This window comes from Apium graveolens, chromosome 6, assembly GCF_009905375.1.
Source record: "Apium graveolens cultivar Ventura chromosome 6, ASM990537v1, whole genome shotgun sequence".
In the NCBI taxonomy this organism is placed as follows: domain Eukaryota; kingdom Viridiplantae; phylum Streptophyta; class Magnoliopsida; order Apiales; family Apiaceae; genus Apium; species Apium graveolens.
Genome location: NC_133652.1, coordinates 23,760,739 through 23,775,300, shown reverse-complemented (window position 1 = coordinate 23,775,300; position 14,562 = coordinate 23,760,739). Strand labels below are relative to the sequence as shown.

The window sequence follows — 14,562 nt, the reverse complement described above, 5'->3', positions numbered from 1 at the left end:
AATTAAAAACAATTACAAAGATAAATACACCTGTGAGCAGATGTGATCCTAAAAACAAGGACTTACTCTCCTAAAAGATAGCAGCTTCCTAACGTTTTATTCAACAACTCTCTGCACTATCTCAGCTAATAATATGACCAAGTCACACACTAAAACAAAGAAATAACCTAACATGCAATAATTAAATAAGCACGCTCTTGATTAAAACCAACATTCTCTCCTTAATCTAAGCGGGCTTGTGCAGATTCTTGATGACTAGTAACGTCCTCATCCTCTCAAATTTCACGGTTGCTAGAGCCTTTGTCAATGTATCAGCCCTTTCGAGATCAGTTCTTACATGCTTGATAACTATCTCACCCCGTTCAATACATTCGCGGATGAAATGATAGCGTATTTCTATATGCTTACTACGATCATGGAATACTAGGTTCTTGGCTAAATCAATAGCCGATTTATTATCAATATAAAGCACAACAGGATCGACATAGCTTCCAGTGACTTGGCTTAATAAATTTCTCAACCAAATGGCTTGGCAGGCAGCCGCTATTGTCGTCACAAACTCCGCCTCACAAGACGATAGTGCCACACAGCGTTGTTTTTGTGAAACCCAAGTGACAAGACTTTCATTTAAATAGAATGCCATACCTCCGGTACTTCTTCGATCGTCTACATGTCCAGCGAGATCGCTATCAGAGTATCCACATAGCTGATTACACTACTAGAAATAGTGCATACGACATCGATACTTAGACATCGGCACGTAATGCACCCGATGTTAAAAGGGTTTTTAACATCAGTTTGTAATTAAGCGATGTTTATAAGAATTTTGACATCGGTTTCGTATAGTAACCGTTATCTATGTTCAAATATTAGAAATGCCAAATAAACATTTTTAACTTTGACATCGGTTATTTTTACAAATCGTTGTCTATAACCAATTCTAAAAAAAAAATTAAGTTATCATTTTTTCCCCAGTATAAAATTTTCCCCCCTTAACTAAAAATTTTCCCCCTTCAACTCATTTTTTATTTCCCCCTTTTTTTTAGAATATCTCCCCACATGCCCGACTCTCTCTCTCTCATCTCAAATCACCATTGTAGCTTTCTCTCACAAACAACGACTCCATCTTAAACACCATGTTTGTTCCTTTCGAGCCTCGACTTCATCTCCCTCATCTCTCGTCTCCTTCTCTTCTTTTTCACCCCTCCGTCCCATAAACCCCCTAATTTAGACCTAGGGACCTAATTAAGCTCCAAATCGAGCTTTTTTCTGTATTCTCTCTTTCTCTTTTTTCTTTCGTCTCTCTCAGCGTCTCCCGATCAACACATCTTAAACACTAATTTATCTTGTTCTAATAATTTAGTACTCACAGTTTCACAAATTCAAATCACAAACCCTAATTCAGGCTTTGGTGAAAGCGATTGAGGATATTTTGATGAAAGTTAAGGAGTTTGTGTTACTTATGTTTATTAATTGTAGATGAATGCTCTATTTTTTAGTTTATTGTAGATGTAATTTATTATACTAAGGAATTGTTTATATTTTTAGGATGGGGAAAGTTTTAAAGCTGATGTTTTGGTGGGACAGAGTTGGAGACAAGATTTTTTTATCAATCTTCTCAAGTTTTTGGTTTTTTAGAATATTAATCTTTCATTCTTTTAATATATATCTTTCAGGTCTCATCTCCAGCATCCAAACCATTAGCTAATGTTCGGGATGCAAATCAGGGAGGTATCAGATCAGAGTGCTCTTTTTGTTTTGGTATTTCTTGTCCCTTTATCAATTTTACAGTCAATCCTCTTATCTTTATATGTTACGAGGAGTGACGGTAATAGAATGGGACGTTCCCATTTCTAGTACATTTCTAGGTTATATCTGTTAATTGCGTAATTGTGCTTGCTTGAGTATGTATTTATCAGAATGATTGATGATGTATTGTTTAAGGCCTTTGAGTGAAGATGAAATTAGAGCACATACACCGGTTATGATTTCGTGTACTGAGAATAGGAGAGAAGTTTGTGCCGTTCAGACGATTGCTAATAAGCAGATTGATAAAACCTTCATGTTTTTATTGTTTGTGATTGCATATGAATATCATATTTTGAATTTGAGGGATCTTAATTAGAACATGAGATTAATTGAAACTTTTGCTAGGTCCTAGCTAGTCACAGTGACACTGGAGAAGGTATAATTGCTCGTCGTAAGTGTAGATTTTTATGTAAATTAATCGCCTCTTCCCTTCTTGGCATGATATTAATTGAATTATAAATGATGAATATAAGATCATCAGGCTTATCAAATGCATGTTTTCTTAACATGGTTTAGCAGTCTCAATTTAGCATGTATGGTAAAATGTAAATAAATAGAGGGTTCCATATCTGCTTTACATATTGTAATGCAGGTTTAAATATTTAATACAAATAGAGTGCCTAGCATATATGTCAAATGTGATGAAAATGGAGTTGTATGATGTGCAACTGATTCTGTTTCTTTTTTTTGTATAGTTTCTACCTTTGGAGTTGTTTTGGATATGGTGACAGATAGGTATTTTCTATAAGACTTTCTTGGTTTTTTTCTAAGTTGTTATATCTTTCTAAACATTGTAATTGTCACAAACTTATTTCTTATCATCTTCATTAATTGTTTCATAATGTTTCATTGGCCATTTGGTTGTTCTATATGACGTGTCTTACAAGATTAGTACAGCTTGTCTACTGGTAATTCTTTCACAACTCTACAGGTTTGTATCATTTATATTTATAATTATTTAATTCTAATAAGTTTCAGCTTATGCATGTGAAGTTTGTTTACTTTCTTTTCTTCAGGCCTGGCTTTATTTTCATGTCATTGCTTGCTCTAGATATTGTCAGCCATTGGTTGCAAATGTATAGGTACTTGGATTTTCAGTTTTGTTTTTTATACATTAGACCATTAACATGTGTAGAGGTAATTATACTTGTAGAGTGACTGTCATTCATCGAAGATATTTTTAGAATGCTTCTATTTTTACAATTTTTTCATTGCAGTACTTTCTTGGTAGGAAAAGCTAGTCATAAAGATGTTAAAGACAGCACTAGTTGGCTATTTAGGGTATACTACAGAGATACGATGTTTATGGGTTATTGTTGTGTTGCATGTGAGGTGAGATTCTTTTCGCAAAATCTTACAATATGAAAATTGTTGTGTAGAAACGTTATGTCGCATGAATAACTTTTTATTTTTTAATCTCCGCAGGTTCCATACATAACATTGTTTCTTTTGGCAAACAGCCAAACTGAAAATATGACTGTCGTAAGCTTTGATTTGATAAAAAATTCAAGTTTTTAAGTTTAAGGTTTAGTTAACCGGGACATTAGATTACATATATTTTTATTTTCTTTTAGGTTCTTGTGGGGTTCGCTTGACAAAGTTTACTAAATTTCATTTTTCTTGGTTCGCTTCTCTTCGGGTGGGGAATCAAGCAATATGTCAATTTTATACAGGTAACAAACAATGCCTGAAAATTCATCTCAAACTCATATTTACTGGAGTTTCTTTTCTCAGAGAAAACTTGTGGTGCTTTTTTTTATCCTACGGAATTTCTAGGCATGTAAAAACATTAAAAGAATTTAATGTGATGTTCGAGGAAGCTTTTTAAAGTCCTTATAGTTTCAGGTAGAATCCAAACGCCGAAGGAGATGACATTCTAGAGGTGTCCCTTTTGACATTCTGATGGAAAACTTTCAAGCTAATATATTATCTTACATTAGCCATTTGGTCCCTATCTTGTGATGTTTTTTAAGTTTTGGGAAAATATCATGAAAGAATATCTATTTGGTTATGTTTTTTTTTGAAACTTATTTGGTTATGTTTTGTTTTAGTAAATTCTGCTCACCCAGTATAAGATGGAGTGCAAGCTATTGACTGTGACTTGAAAATCACCATCACCATCTTCATTGATGATTATGATTTATAATGAAGCTATTATTTTTTGCCATATTTTAAACTTTTAATGTTTCAGCATTTATGTCATCTATGTATGAATACCAATATAACTGGATATCTTTCTTGAGCAATTACTATTTCATATAAGTTTGACTCACATTTACAAGGTCTTAGAGAATTATGGCAGCAAAGAAAGTCCGTGTTTCAAAATAAACACATGGATGTGCACACAAAGCTTATGAGAAAGTACAAGCAAGTTCCAGAATACTTATTGGGATCATCACTGCCACGACTAACCAGGTATCCCTCTATAAATTTATGTAATTTTTATTTATTCTGCTCTGAAATTTATTTATACATTTATTAAGATACTTGGTATGCATTTGTTGCGATTTACTTGTAAAGGTATCAGTATTTAGGTATAACTGCTTCATGCCTGACCAAGTGTGTATATTCTTAGTGTTCATATGAGATTAGTTTTGCATCTTTGAACACATTTAATATTCTTTGGGGACTTATTGGACCTCAAAGAATTTTCGGGAATCTTGGCTATTACTCTGCTATTAACTGGTTCTTTTTAGCAGGAGCAATAATTCCTCTTCTAGTTTGGATTGCGCACAAGGCCTTCCCTAGTCAGCACTGGATAAAACTTGAAAGTCCTCTAATTGTATGAAATGGATGATAGTGATTTTGCAATGTTTTCTCATATAATCTGGCTGGTAAATTGCCCACGGAAACTTGGAATCACTGCTCTTCACATCAAGCTTCGCGCAACAGGTGGAAATAAGACAAAGTCTCCTGATCCTGGTGCTCAGTCTGTACTCCGTGCACTTGCTCGTTCAGGAATGAAAATTGGTCGCATTGGTAATTCTTTTTTCCTGATTAGCTTATGAACTTGGAAATGAGTAGACTATAGCCATGTAAGGAGTTGATAATTGACTTTCTATTTTCCTTTTTTCAGAGGATATTACTCCAATCCCCATTGATGGCACTCGCAGAAAGGGTGGTCGAAGAGGAAGGAGGCTGTGAGTTATGGTACAGCAGCACAGAGCAAGTCGCTTTTGTTTTTAGTACTTAAAAATTAGTATAGTTTGAGTTGGCAAATGGAATGCTTGTATTTTATTTGAAATGCATGTATAGTATGGTATGAATAATATTTTGGTATTAGACTTGTAATTTGGATGAATATATTTATGTTTCTGTTTGGATGTTTTTTGTTGGGATGTTGCATTGTTTTGGTTCCCGGTGGCTGTAAATAGTACCAGGATGGCAGGAAATTCACAGAACATTAACATCACAATGGTACATGTAAAGCGATGTAAAAAATGTACAAAAGACATCATACACAATAATATTAAACGAAAAAGAACTAAAAAACTGATGTGAAATAGTCATTTGACATCGGTTCTGAAAAAAACTCAATGTATTTTAAGTCAAATAACATCGGTTAGAGAAATCGGCCGATGTTAAACAAAAAGATTTAACATCGGTTTCGTGAAGAACACTCATGTCTTATCCATCATTTCACATCGGGGGGCTAATTTAACCGATGTCTGATTAAACATTTCATATCGGGCAATTAATCTAACCGATGTCTGATCTAGCATTTCACACCAGTTTATTCGAAAGAATTTTAATAAATGACTTTTAGAGCATATATGTTTCATGTTTTAATGGATAAATACCTCATAATATACTCATATTCACCAAGAAATATTGTAATATAAACTGAAATTTGTTGCAAAGACATCACATTTAATCTTAAAACCGATGTATAACACTGTAATAGACATCAGCTGTTAACCGATGTCAAAGGCTGATGACATTTAACATCACACGCGAAGACATCGGTTCAGATTTTTTTAATATCGGTTCTGAACCGATGTCTGATCCCATATTTCTAGTAGTGTTATTATCACTGTTCCTTGTGTAGATTAGACCGTACTCCAGCGTGCTGCTGATATACCTGAGGATTCGCTTTGCAGCCTGTTGATGTAGTACTGTTGGCTTCTCCATATATCTGCTTATGATTACCACTGAAAAGGCTATGTCTGGTCTTGTATGGACTAATTAGTATCGCAAACCTCCTACGATACTCTTGAATTCAGTTGTGTCCATGAGCTTTCCTCCTTCATCTTTGGTTATTCGTTCTTTAGTATCCATAGGATATTTAGTTGAATTACACCCCCAGCATCCCAGCCTTCTCAAGGATTTTTTTCACATATGCTGTTTGTTTCAACTTAATGTAATCATTCCCCTGTTCTACTTCTATCCCCAAATAGTACGATAACTTTTCTAGGTTGCTCATCTCAAATCGTGTATTCATCTGTTCCTTGAATTCTTCAATAACAGACACATTCGTACTCGTTACTAGTAAGTCATCGACATAGACCCCCATTCGCAGCATCTCCCCTCCAATTCTCTTTGTGTAGACAGCATGTTCGTACGGGCATCGAATGAATCCAAGCTCTTCAAGACATTTACTCAGCTTTGCGTACCACGCACGAGGTGCTTGATGCAAACCGTAGAGTGCTTTCACGAGTCTATAAACCAGCTGTTCCTTTCCTTTTTCACGAAGCCCTCCGGTTCAGTGACATAGACCTCTTCCTGAATTTCTCCGTTTAAGAATGCCGACTTGACATCTAAGTGGTGTACTTCCCATAAATTCTTTGCAGCAAGAGCTAAGAGTAGTCTTACTGTCTCTAAAGGCATCACTGGTGCAAATAACTCATCGAAGTCTCTCCCTTATTGCTGAACATATCCTTTTGCAATAATAGGCGCTTTGTGCTTCACCATTTGCATCTTTTTTAACTTTGTAAACCCATTTTAGGCCGATAGCCTTTTTGCCAGCAGGAAGCTCAGTTAGTTTCCATGTGTGATTTTTCTCGACTGCGTCAATCTCATCCTTCATTGCCTGTTGCCAACTGTTTTCTGTAGCAGCCCTACTATAGCTCGTAGGTTCGACTGTCCCCATCAACATAAGTTCATCATCGTCTAATTCTACTTCTTCAGTGGCGTCGTAGATATCTGTCAATTGTCTGAATTTTCTGGGAGGTTCACTGCTTTCTTCTGTTTCACTATTCCCTTCTGCATTACTTTCATTACGAGCAGGTGGTGTGTTTGACTGCTCATGGGTTCTGCTTTGGCCCGACTCTGTGCTCCATTTATTAGCATTTGAGTGTCCACCTTGTGTAATTTCTGGACTTCTTACATCCCGATCATCTTCACCCTCGACTGTATTCTTATCCACTCCTGTGTGCAAGTTAACAACAGTGAACGTACCCTGATAGTCACCTCTGGTTGTGTCCAACCTCTCCCAGCTCCACCCTTTCTTTTCTTCAAAAATTACATCACGACTCACATGTACAGTACCGTTCTCAGGATCATATACTCTGTACGCCTTTGAACCAGGTTCTTTCCCTAGGTTGATTACCATTTTTCTACGATCATTGAGCTTCGTCACTTGGTTTGCTGGAAGTTTCATGTGTGTTAAGCATCCAAAATCCTGATACGGTGTTACTCCAGATAATGCCCTGGTGGGTAGTCTATTTAAAATATAGACTGGATATATTACTGCCTCCACCCAGAATATGGCTGGTAAGCTCTTTTCTTTTAGGAAGCTTCGGGCCATCTCCACAACAGTTCGATTTCTTCTTTCTACCACCCCGTTCTGTTGTGGTGAGTATGGTGCAGTGAGTTGCCTGGTAATGCCTGCTTCTTCACAATAGGCATTAAAATATTTTGATGTGAACTCACATCCCCTGTCTGTTCGAAAGGTTTTGATTTTTGCTTCTGTCCCCTTTTCAACTTTTGCCTTGAACCTTTTGAATGCCTCAAATGCTTCGTCTTTGCTCTTCAGAAAATACACCCACATGACTCTGGTGTAATCATCTACACACAACAGAAAATACTTGTTTCCTGTCACAGTTGGAGGTGTGATTGGTCCACACAGGTCTCCATGGATGATTTCCAATGCTTCCTTAGCACTGTAGATTACCTGGCCTGGGAACGGCTTTCTTGCTTGTTTTGACATGAGACAGCCGTTGCATACTTCACTCTGTGGGTTTATTTTAGGCATGCCAACTACCATCCTTTCAGCAGACATTAAACTCATAGCTTTAAAGTTCACATGCCCAAGCCGTGCATGCCATAACCAAGATTCTTCATCGACTTTTGACAACATGCAATCTGCAGTTTCACTATCTAGAAGAATTTTATAGAGACGGTTTGTAGAATGTTTTACCTTCATGAGCAGCTTTCCCTTTCCTTCATAAACCCATAGGTACTTGCCTTTTATTATGAATTGATTGCCATCTTCAGCCATCTACCCAAGAGAGTTAATATTACTACATAACGCAGGGATATAGTATACCTTTGTCAGAAGTCTGTCTTCTCCATTCTTACACCTTAGCTGAATTGTACCTCTTCCTTCAATATGTACCATCGACGCGTCACCAAACCTGACTTGTCCCTTGACACCTTTGTCCAACTCTACAAATTTTGATAACTAACCTGACATATGATTGCTATCCCCATTATCGAGGTACCATACGTTTGAGGTTGTCTAATTATTTGTAACTATCTTGTCCAACTTTGGTGTCACTCTACCTTCGTCAACCAACAACATCTTTTTAGTTATTAGTAATGCAGGTTCGTCGTGCTGCATTTGTGCCAGGTTGGCCTCTTCCCTTTGCTGGACGTCACGTATTAATTTCTTACATTCAGCAGCGTAATGTCCGTAACCCAAGTAGTTGAAACACCGTACTTTGCTCTTGTCTCGTGTTCCACGTACAAAGTCTCTTCGTCCCTTTGAGTGTTCATACCCCTCTGATCCACTCCTTCCATTCTGCTTCAGCCAATCTTCTCGTGTGAGAAGCAGTTGAGTCTCCTCATTCTCCTTTTTTTACTATTTTTTCGCTGTTAGCATCAGCTGTCCTCCACTAGTATCATTCAAGCCCCTCAGTCTTTCTTCATGTGCCTTCAGAGACCCAACAGTTTCTTCTACAGACATGGTCTCTAGATCTCCAAATTGCTCGATGGTGGACGCGATTTGAAGAAATTTGTTGGGCACAGCTCGTAATAGCTTCTTCACTACATAATCTTCTTTAATTTCTGCTCCCAAAGATCTAATAGTGGTCACCAATACATTGAGCTTCATGTTAAAATCAGCAAATGCCTCTGTGTCTTTCATTCTCAGTGATTCAAACTCGGATTTGAGGGTTTGAATCCTTGCTTTTCTCACACGTTTCGCTCCTAAGCACATAGTTTTAACGATTTCTCACGCTTCCTTTGCTGTCTTTTTCTCTGAAACAGCTAGCAGAATATACTCTGGAATTCCTTGATAAATGGCAGCCAAAGCCACTTTATCGGTCATTTCCTCGATCACCGTCGTTGAGCCTGTACTATCTATTGCAGACCACACTTCCTGTGCTTCCATGTATACCTTCATCTTGATCGCCCATGTTGTATAGTTTCCTCTGTTTAGCATAGGATAACTCAGCCCGATCGTCCCCTCCTTCATTTTTCCAGTTTCCACCATGGCTATCTTTGGCATGTACTTTGGCATAAACAAATGTTACCCGCTCTGATACCAGATTGTGGGATATATCAAGTTTATGCTAGTGTTTGTATGTAACTCTAAACAAAGAGAAAGTACTTCTGAATGTGCTGATCATTCAATTAAAAAGACTATTTTGCATTGATACCAGATTGTGGGATATATTTTGCGTTGCATCTTGTTTCTATGTATCTCTTTATATAAAAAGTTCTGCAGTTTTCTCTATCATATAGTTTTTTCATCTCTCAAGTATATCTTATTTGTATTAAAAGACTATTTTGCTGGTTAAATTCAGCACGTGGTATCAGAGCAATAGAACCTGGAGACACCTGATGTTGTTGCTGGAATGGAGCCTACAACCAAACAGAAGGAGAGTTCGTTCGGATTAAGTTACCAGATGTTAACAAAGACCAACTATGCAGCCTGGGCACTCAAAATGAAAGTGTTCATGCAAGCCCATGCTTTATGGAAAGCCATTAAACCCAAGGTGACTAAAGATGGAAAGGAGACTATAAAATTGAGTATCTAGCTTTCGATTATACTTTATGAAAGTATATCTGATTTGCAACACTTTAGTTGTGCATCATTTCGACAAAGAGAATCTGAGAATACATATATAAAATAGTGTTTCATTGATACGTTGAAATTAATTTTTTCTTATAAGAAGAAATAGGGATAGAAAAGTACATGCCTGCCAAGTGTAAGTTTATTGTTATATTGTTTATATTATTTAACTTGGGAGTTAAAATATTATAAATTATATGATATTGATTAAGATGTTATAGGAGAGGCGGATGGAGAGGGATATTGATAGCGAAAGCAAGAGTCTTGGGCCTGGTACCGTAACTTTTCATGGAATTTACAAGTTCCATAGTCGTGAAAACTTCTTTTGCTGCCTTGTTGAAATCTGTTCTATTAGTATATTGAAATCTACTGTCTAGAAAACTCCTGCAAGTAGTGTGAGGGGCTCTTCACCGAAAGTAGCTTTAGTAAATTTGTAGCTCTTTCAACAACAGCATCCTGGTACTGATTGCTTAGCATTTTAGTTTTTCTTTTCTTGTATTTTGTAGGATTATAACTCATAAATTTAAATGCAGTTTGTAAATTATTGCCAACATTTATTCCAGTAGTTAGGGTGATTTGTTAAAGAAATATTAGACTTTTCGTGATTGATTTAGTTTACAATAGTTATCCTGAAGATTGGGATTTTGCTTAAATTTAGATTAAAATCTTCTCAGACTAATCAATTCTTTTTTTATTGGTTAAAATATGTAAGCATGCAATACATTGCATTTGGCTTGATAAAATTTTCGGGATACAAGAACATAATGGTCATTAAATATCTTCTTTTTAGACTGACTATACTTATTCGTACTTCTATTTTCCCAGAAAAGGTAATGAAATTACTTTTTTTGCAGGTTGAAGAAAGTTTTCAGAGAAAAGGTCTTGATTTTTAAAAATCTAAGACTGGTTCTGTTCTAGCATTTAAAGTCAGCTTCAGAGAGTAATCTACCACGTATATATCTTGATTGACCAAGTTTTCTCAGACCATGAGGCAGGTTAGAAGTCTGACCTCTTTTCCTGGTTCTTATACTCTAAAACTTCTACTTTCTCGAGCTCTAAAAGTGTTAGCGCATATGCTTCTCTCTTGGTGTGTTTTTTAACATTATATATATTATGTATATGTGTTATATAGGAACGGATGATGGCGCTAGCACAAGGGAGGGGAAGCTGATCTTTCGAAGCCTTTAAACTTTCTGGTGGAAGTTGCAAATCAAGAAGAACCGGCATTCAAATCAGAAACGACCAATGGTCCGAAGATTAAAGGACTTTTTTTAGAACTAAACGGAAAATCGAAGATAAAAAGAATAGCATTGGTTTAACTATAACAGTGATAAAAGAGTTGTGACTTTTGGGTGAAATTTAGAACTTTGTTTATTTTGGTTAAGTTGGAACTTTGTATTTGTTGAATTTAAACTTTGATTAATAGTTCTTAAGTTAAATATATTATTAAGAATTAAATATTCCAAAGTGTCATCAATGGATATTTTTATGTTGGTAAAAAAAGTAAAAAGTGTTACAATAAATACAATAGTGTTACAGTATAGACAAGAGTGTTTATAAAAAAAAGTGTTACAATAAGTTATATGTAACCAAAATAATTTAATTATTTTACTATATTGTGTTACAATAGCAAAAATTACGTTGCAAAAGAGTTTATCACAACATATATTTTGGTGTTACTAAAGGTTTAGGGGTGTTGTGATGGAACTGTGGTTGCACATGTGTAATAACCCCAAATTTTGGAATTTTTGAGACACTTATGAATAGTAACTTTTGTTGATTATGCTAATTAGGAAATTTTTCATGCCACACTATGTAGGAGTTCTTTTATTGATATTCTGAGATCTTATTAGTACTTCATAAAGTATATGAGTGTATGTAAAGATCGTTAGAATCCAAATACGAACATTTTGATTTTTCCCGAAAATCCACCAGATACCGAAAGGATTAAGTATAAGGTAACATGATTAAAAGGATTTTAAGCAAGGATCATTAAAGGACTATAAAATATGAAGAGAGGGTTATGGAAGCCCAAGTAATAAGATCCCGGATATGATCCCTCAAACGATCACCGAGAACGAGAGTTAAGCGAACCGTAAAACAACTAAGCGACCAAGGATCAAGATTATACAAGTAACCAAAGGATTAACCAAATAATTAAGCACTAATTAAAGAGATTAGAGAAGGATGACATCATCAAACCATAAGGGGAGGATGTGTGGCAAAGGAATGATGCAAGCAATGACATGAGCAAGTGATGTCATCACTTTATCAAGATATTTGTTCAAAAATCTCCTCCACCAAACATTTCTTTCTCATTTCCCAAGGGAAACCAAGCAAGAAAAATCTCTCCCCCATTTTCTTCTTCTTCCATTCGGTCTTTTCATAAAAAAGGTGAAATAGATTTTCAAAACTCAAGCTCTAGGCCATGGAAAATTGCAAGGTTTGTTTCTTTGGATCCTATATTTCATAACTTAGTTATGCTATAAGTTTGGATCCAAGAATCCAAGGTTTACCTAGTTAAACAATTCATAAAAGTTTAGGGTGAATAGTAACTTTCAAGAACAAATTTTTTATTCTTGATTTTATTTGTAAGGTCAAGGAAGCATAAGCATAGATCAAGGCTTCCATGGGCATTCCAAGGATCTTTCATGGATTAAAAGCTTCAAGGAAGGTATAACTCTTCATGATCTTAGTCTTAAGTTTTGTTTGTTTGGATTTCCTAATGTTTAGATGATGGGTTAGTGTAATGGGTGTGTAATCATGTTTAGAGCTTTGTTTAGTAAGTGGTTTTGTTGATTTTGGAGTTAGGAGTGATACGTGTTGGATTTAAAGTTCTTGGTCACATTTTGACTTGTTTAGATGAATAAGTTGAGATCTTGAGTTATGGTTGAATGATCTTGTATTGTGGTTGAATGATGGTTGAATGGTGTTGATTGGTGGTGGTTTAATATTGAATTGATTTGGTAAAATTTGGGAATCGCTAAGTTATAGCCGTCGTAATGCCCAATTTTCCTTGGACTGTTTTGTGCATGAATTTTGCACCCGAACACTCACTTCCATGAACTTACCATTACCATTCTTATAAAGTTTATGATTCAAGCTTCGTTTTGATATGTTGTTCGCTTAGATCCGATTTACGGTTTAGGAGAAACGACCATTTTGAGTAATGGCGTTTCGCGAGCGAACCCCGAAACCTCGAATAACTTTGAGACCATAATTGAGACCTGTAAATGATTAATTGAAACATGAAACAATTATGTATGGTGTATTAGGAAGTTGGTAAAGTACTCGCGAAAGAGTCGCCTTAAAATTCATAACGGTTAATTTATTAAAATTGGTGGAGCCGAGGGTACGCAAATGATTAACGCAAATCGTTAAGCGTAAAAGCGACCGTTAGGGTATGAGTGAGTTTTGACTAGTTTCTTAAGCGACCATGGTCTAATTCCAGATTATGTTGTTGTTCATAGGTCACCGGACCCACTCTAAGCTTAAGTCTATCCCGAAACACTCAGGCAAGTTTTCTACCCGTATAACTGTTGTTTTGATGTATATGTGTATATGCATTATCTTGTGATAAGTGCATGATTGTTATTAGCAAATTTTGCGATATATTAGAGCATGTTGATATGATATATATGCATGCTTGTTTCGTAATCTTGATATTCTATTATCAATTCAAATGCTTATAAACTGCATAATACCTATACTAGAGATAAGCAGTAGTTGCGTATACCCTTAGTATAGGGGACCCAAAGGTGAACATTTTTCTAAACCGGGAATCGATGTTCCCGAGTATAATATATGTATATTTATATATATATAGTTGTCTATAACTATTAATCGAATAAGGTATATTCGATGGTTTTGAATAATAATCAAACTTATTTTCGATTATTCAAATAAGGATCGTACTTCCGTATAAGTATATCTTTTATTATTTATTATTATTTCAGGTATGAGTTCTAAAACTTCTACTTCAATTATTTTTATAAATATTATACTTTATGGGAATATTATTTAAATAATAATATTCAGATATTTTCCAACATATTGGGACTGATTTATTTTATTAAATCAGCATTACTCCAAACATTCTTAAAAATGTTTTCGAGTCTTCAAAATAATTTTAAAAGTTAGAGCGGATCCCAAAACTCGTTTTCAAATTTAAGATCTTCCTTTCGAAGGGGACTTGAATACTCGCTCAAAAATCTGAGGGATCCGGCTCTGTGGTGTATTTTATATTCGCAACGAGGTTGCTGTTTTGAGAAAACAATTTGATTACTTGCCCAACGTTTGGAAAGTAAGTCCATCTAATTGAGTCGGCATAAGCGACACGCCGGGGTACGGTCTATGAAGGTGTAAGAGGCTGGGTGATAGTCCATCCACGCGTGAGTGGCTGGGTAACGGTCTAGCGCGAGGTCCTAATGCGGGCAGGGTGATGACCGGCGAGGAATTCATCCATCTACAGTAGAAAAGGTTACTTATTGGTATCTTTGCCTGATCAGCAAGATATC

The 14,562-nt window shown here is 35.8% G+C and overlaps 1 protein-coding gene and 1 pseudogene across 1 annotated transcript; one reads left to right on the top strand and one right to left on the bottom strand.

Annotated features, from left to right (window-relative positions):
* The first annotated feature begins 1,029 nt into the window (after positions 1 to 1,029).
* Positions 1,030 to 4,593, top strand: LOC141664154 (putative CDP-diacylglycerol--inositol 3-phosphatidyltransferase 2; annotated as a pseudogene).
* Positions 4,594 to 8,830: 4,237 nt separating this feature from the next.
* On the bottom strand, positions 8,831 to 9,187 carry LOC141664780 (uncharacterized). The gene has a single exon (XM_074470737.1). It carries the CDS (start codon positions 9,185 to 9,187, stop codon positions 8,831 to 8,833), a length of 357 nt encoding a protein of 118 aa, XP_074326838.1.
* Between the last annotated feature and the right edge of the window lie 5,375 nt (positions 9,188 to 14,562).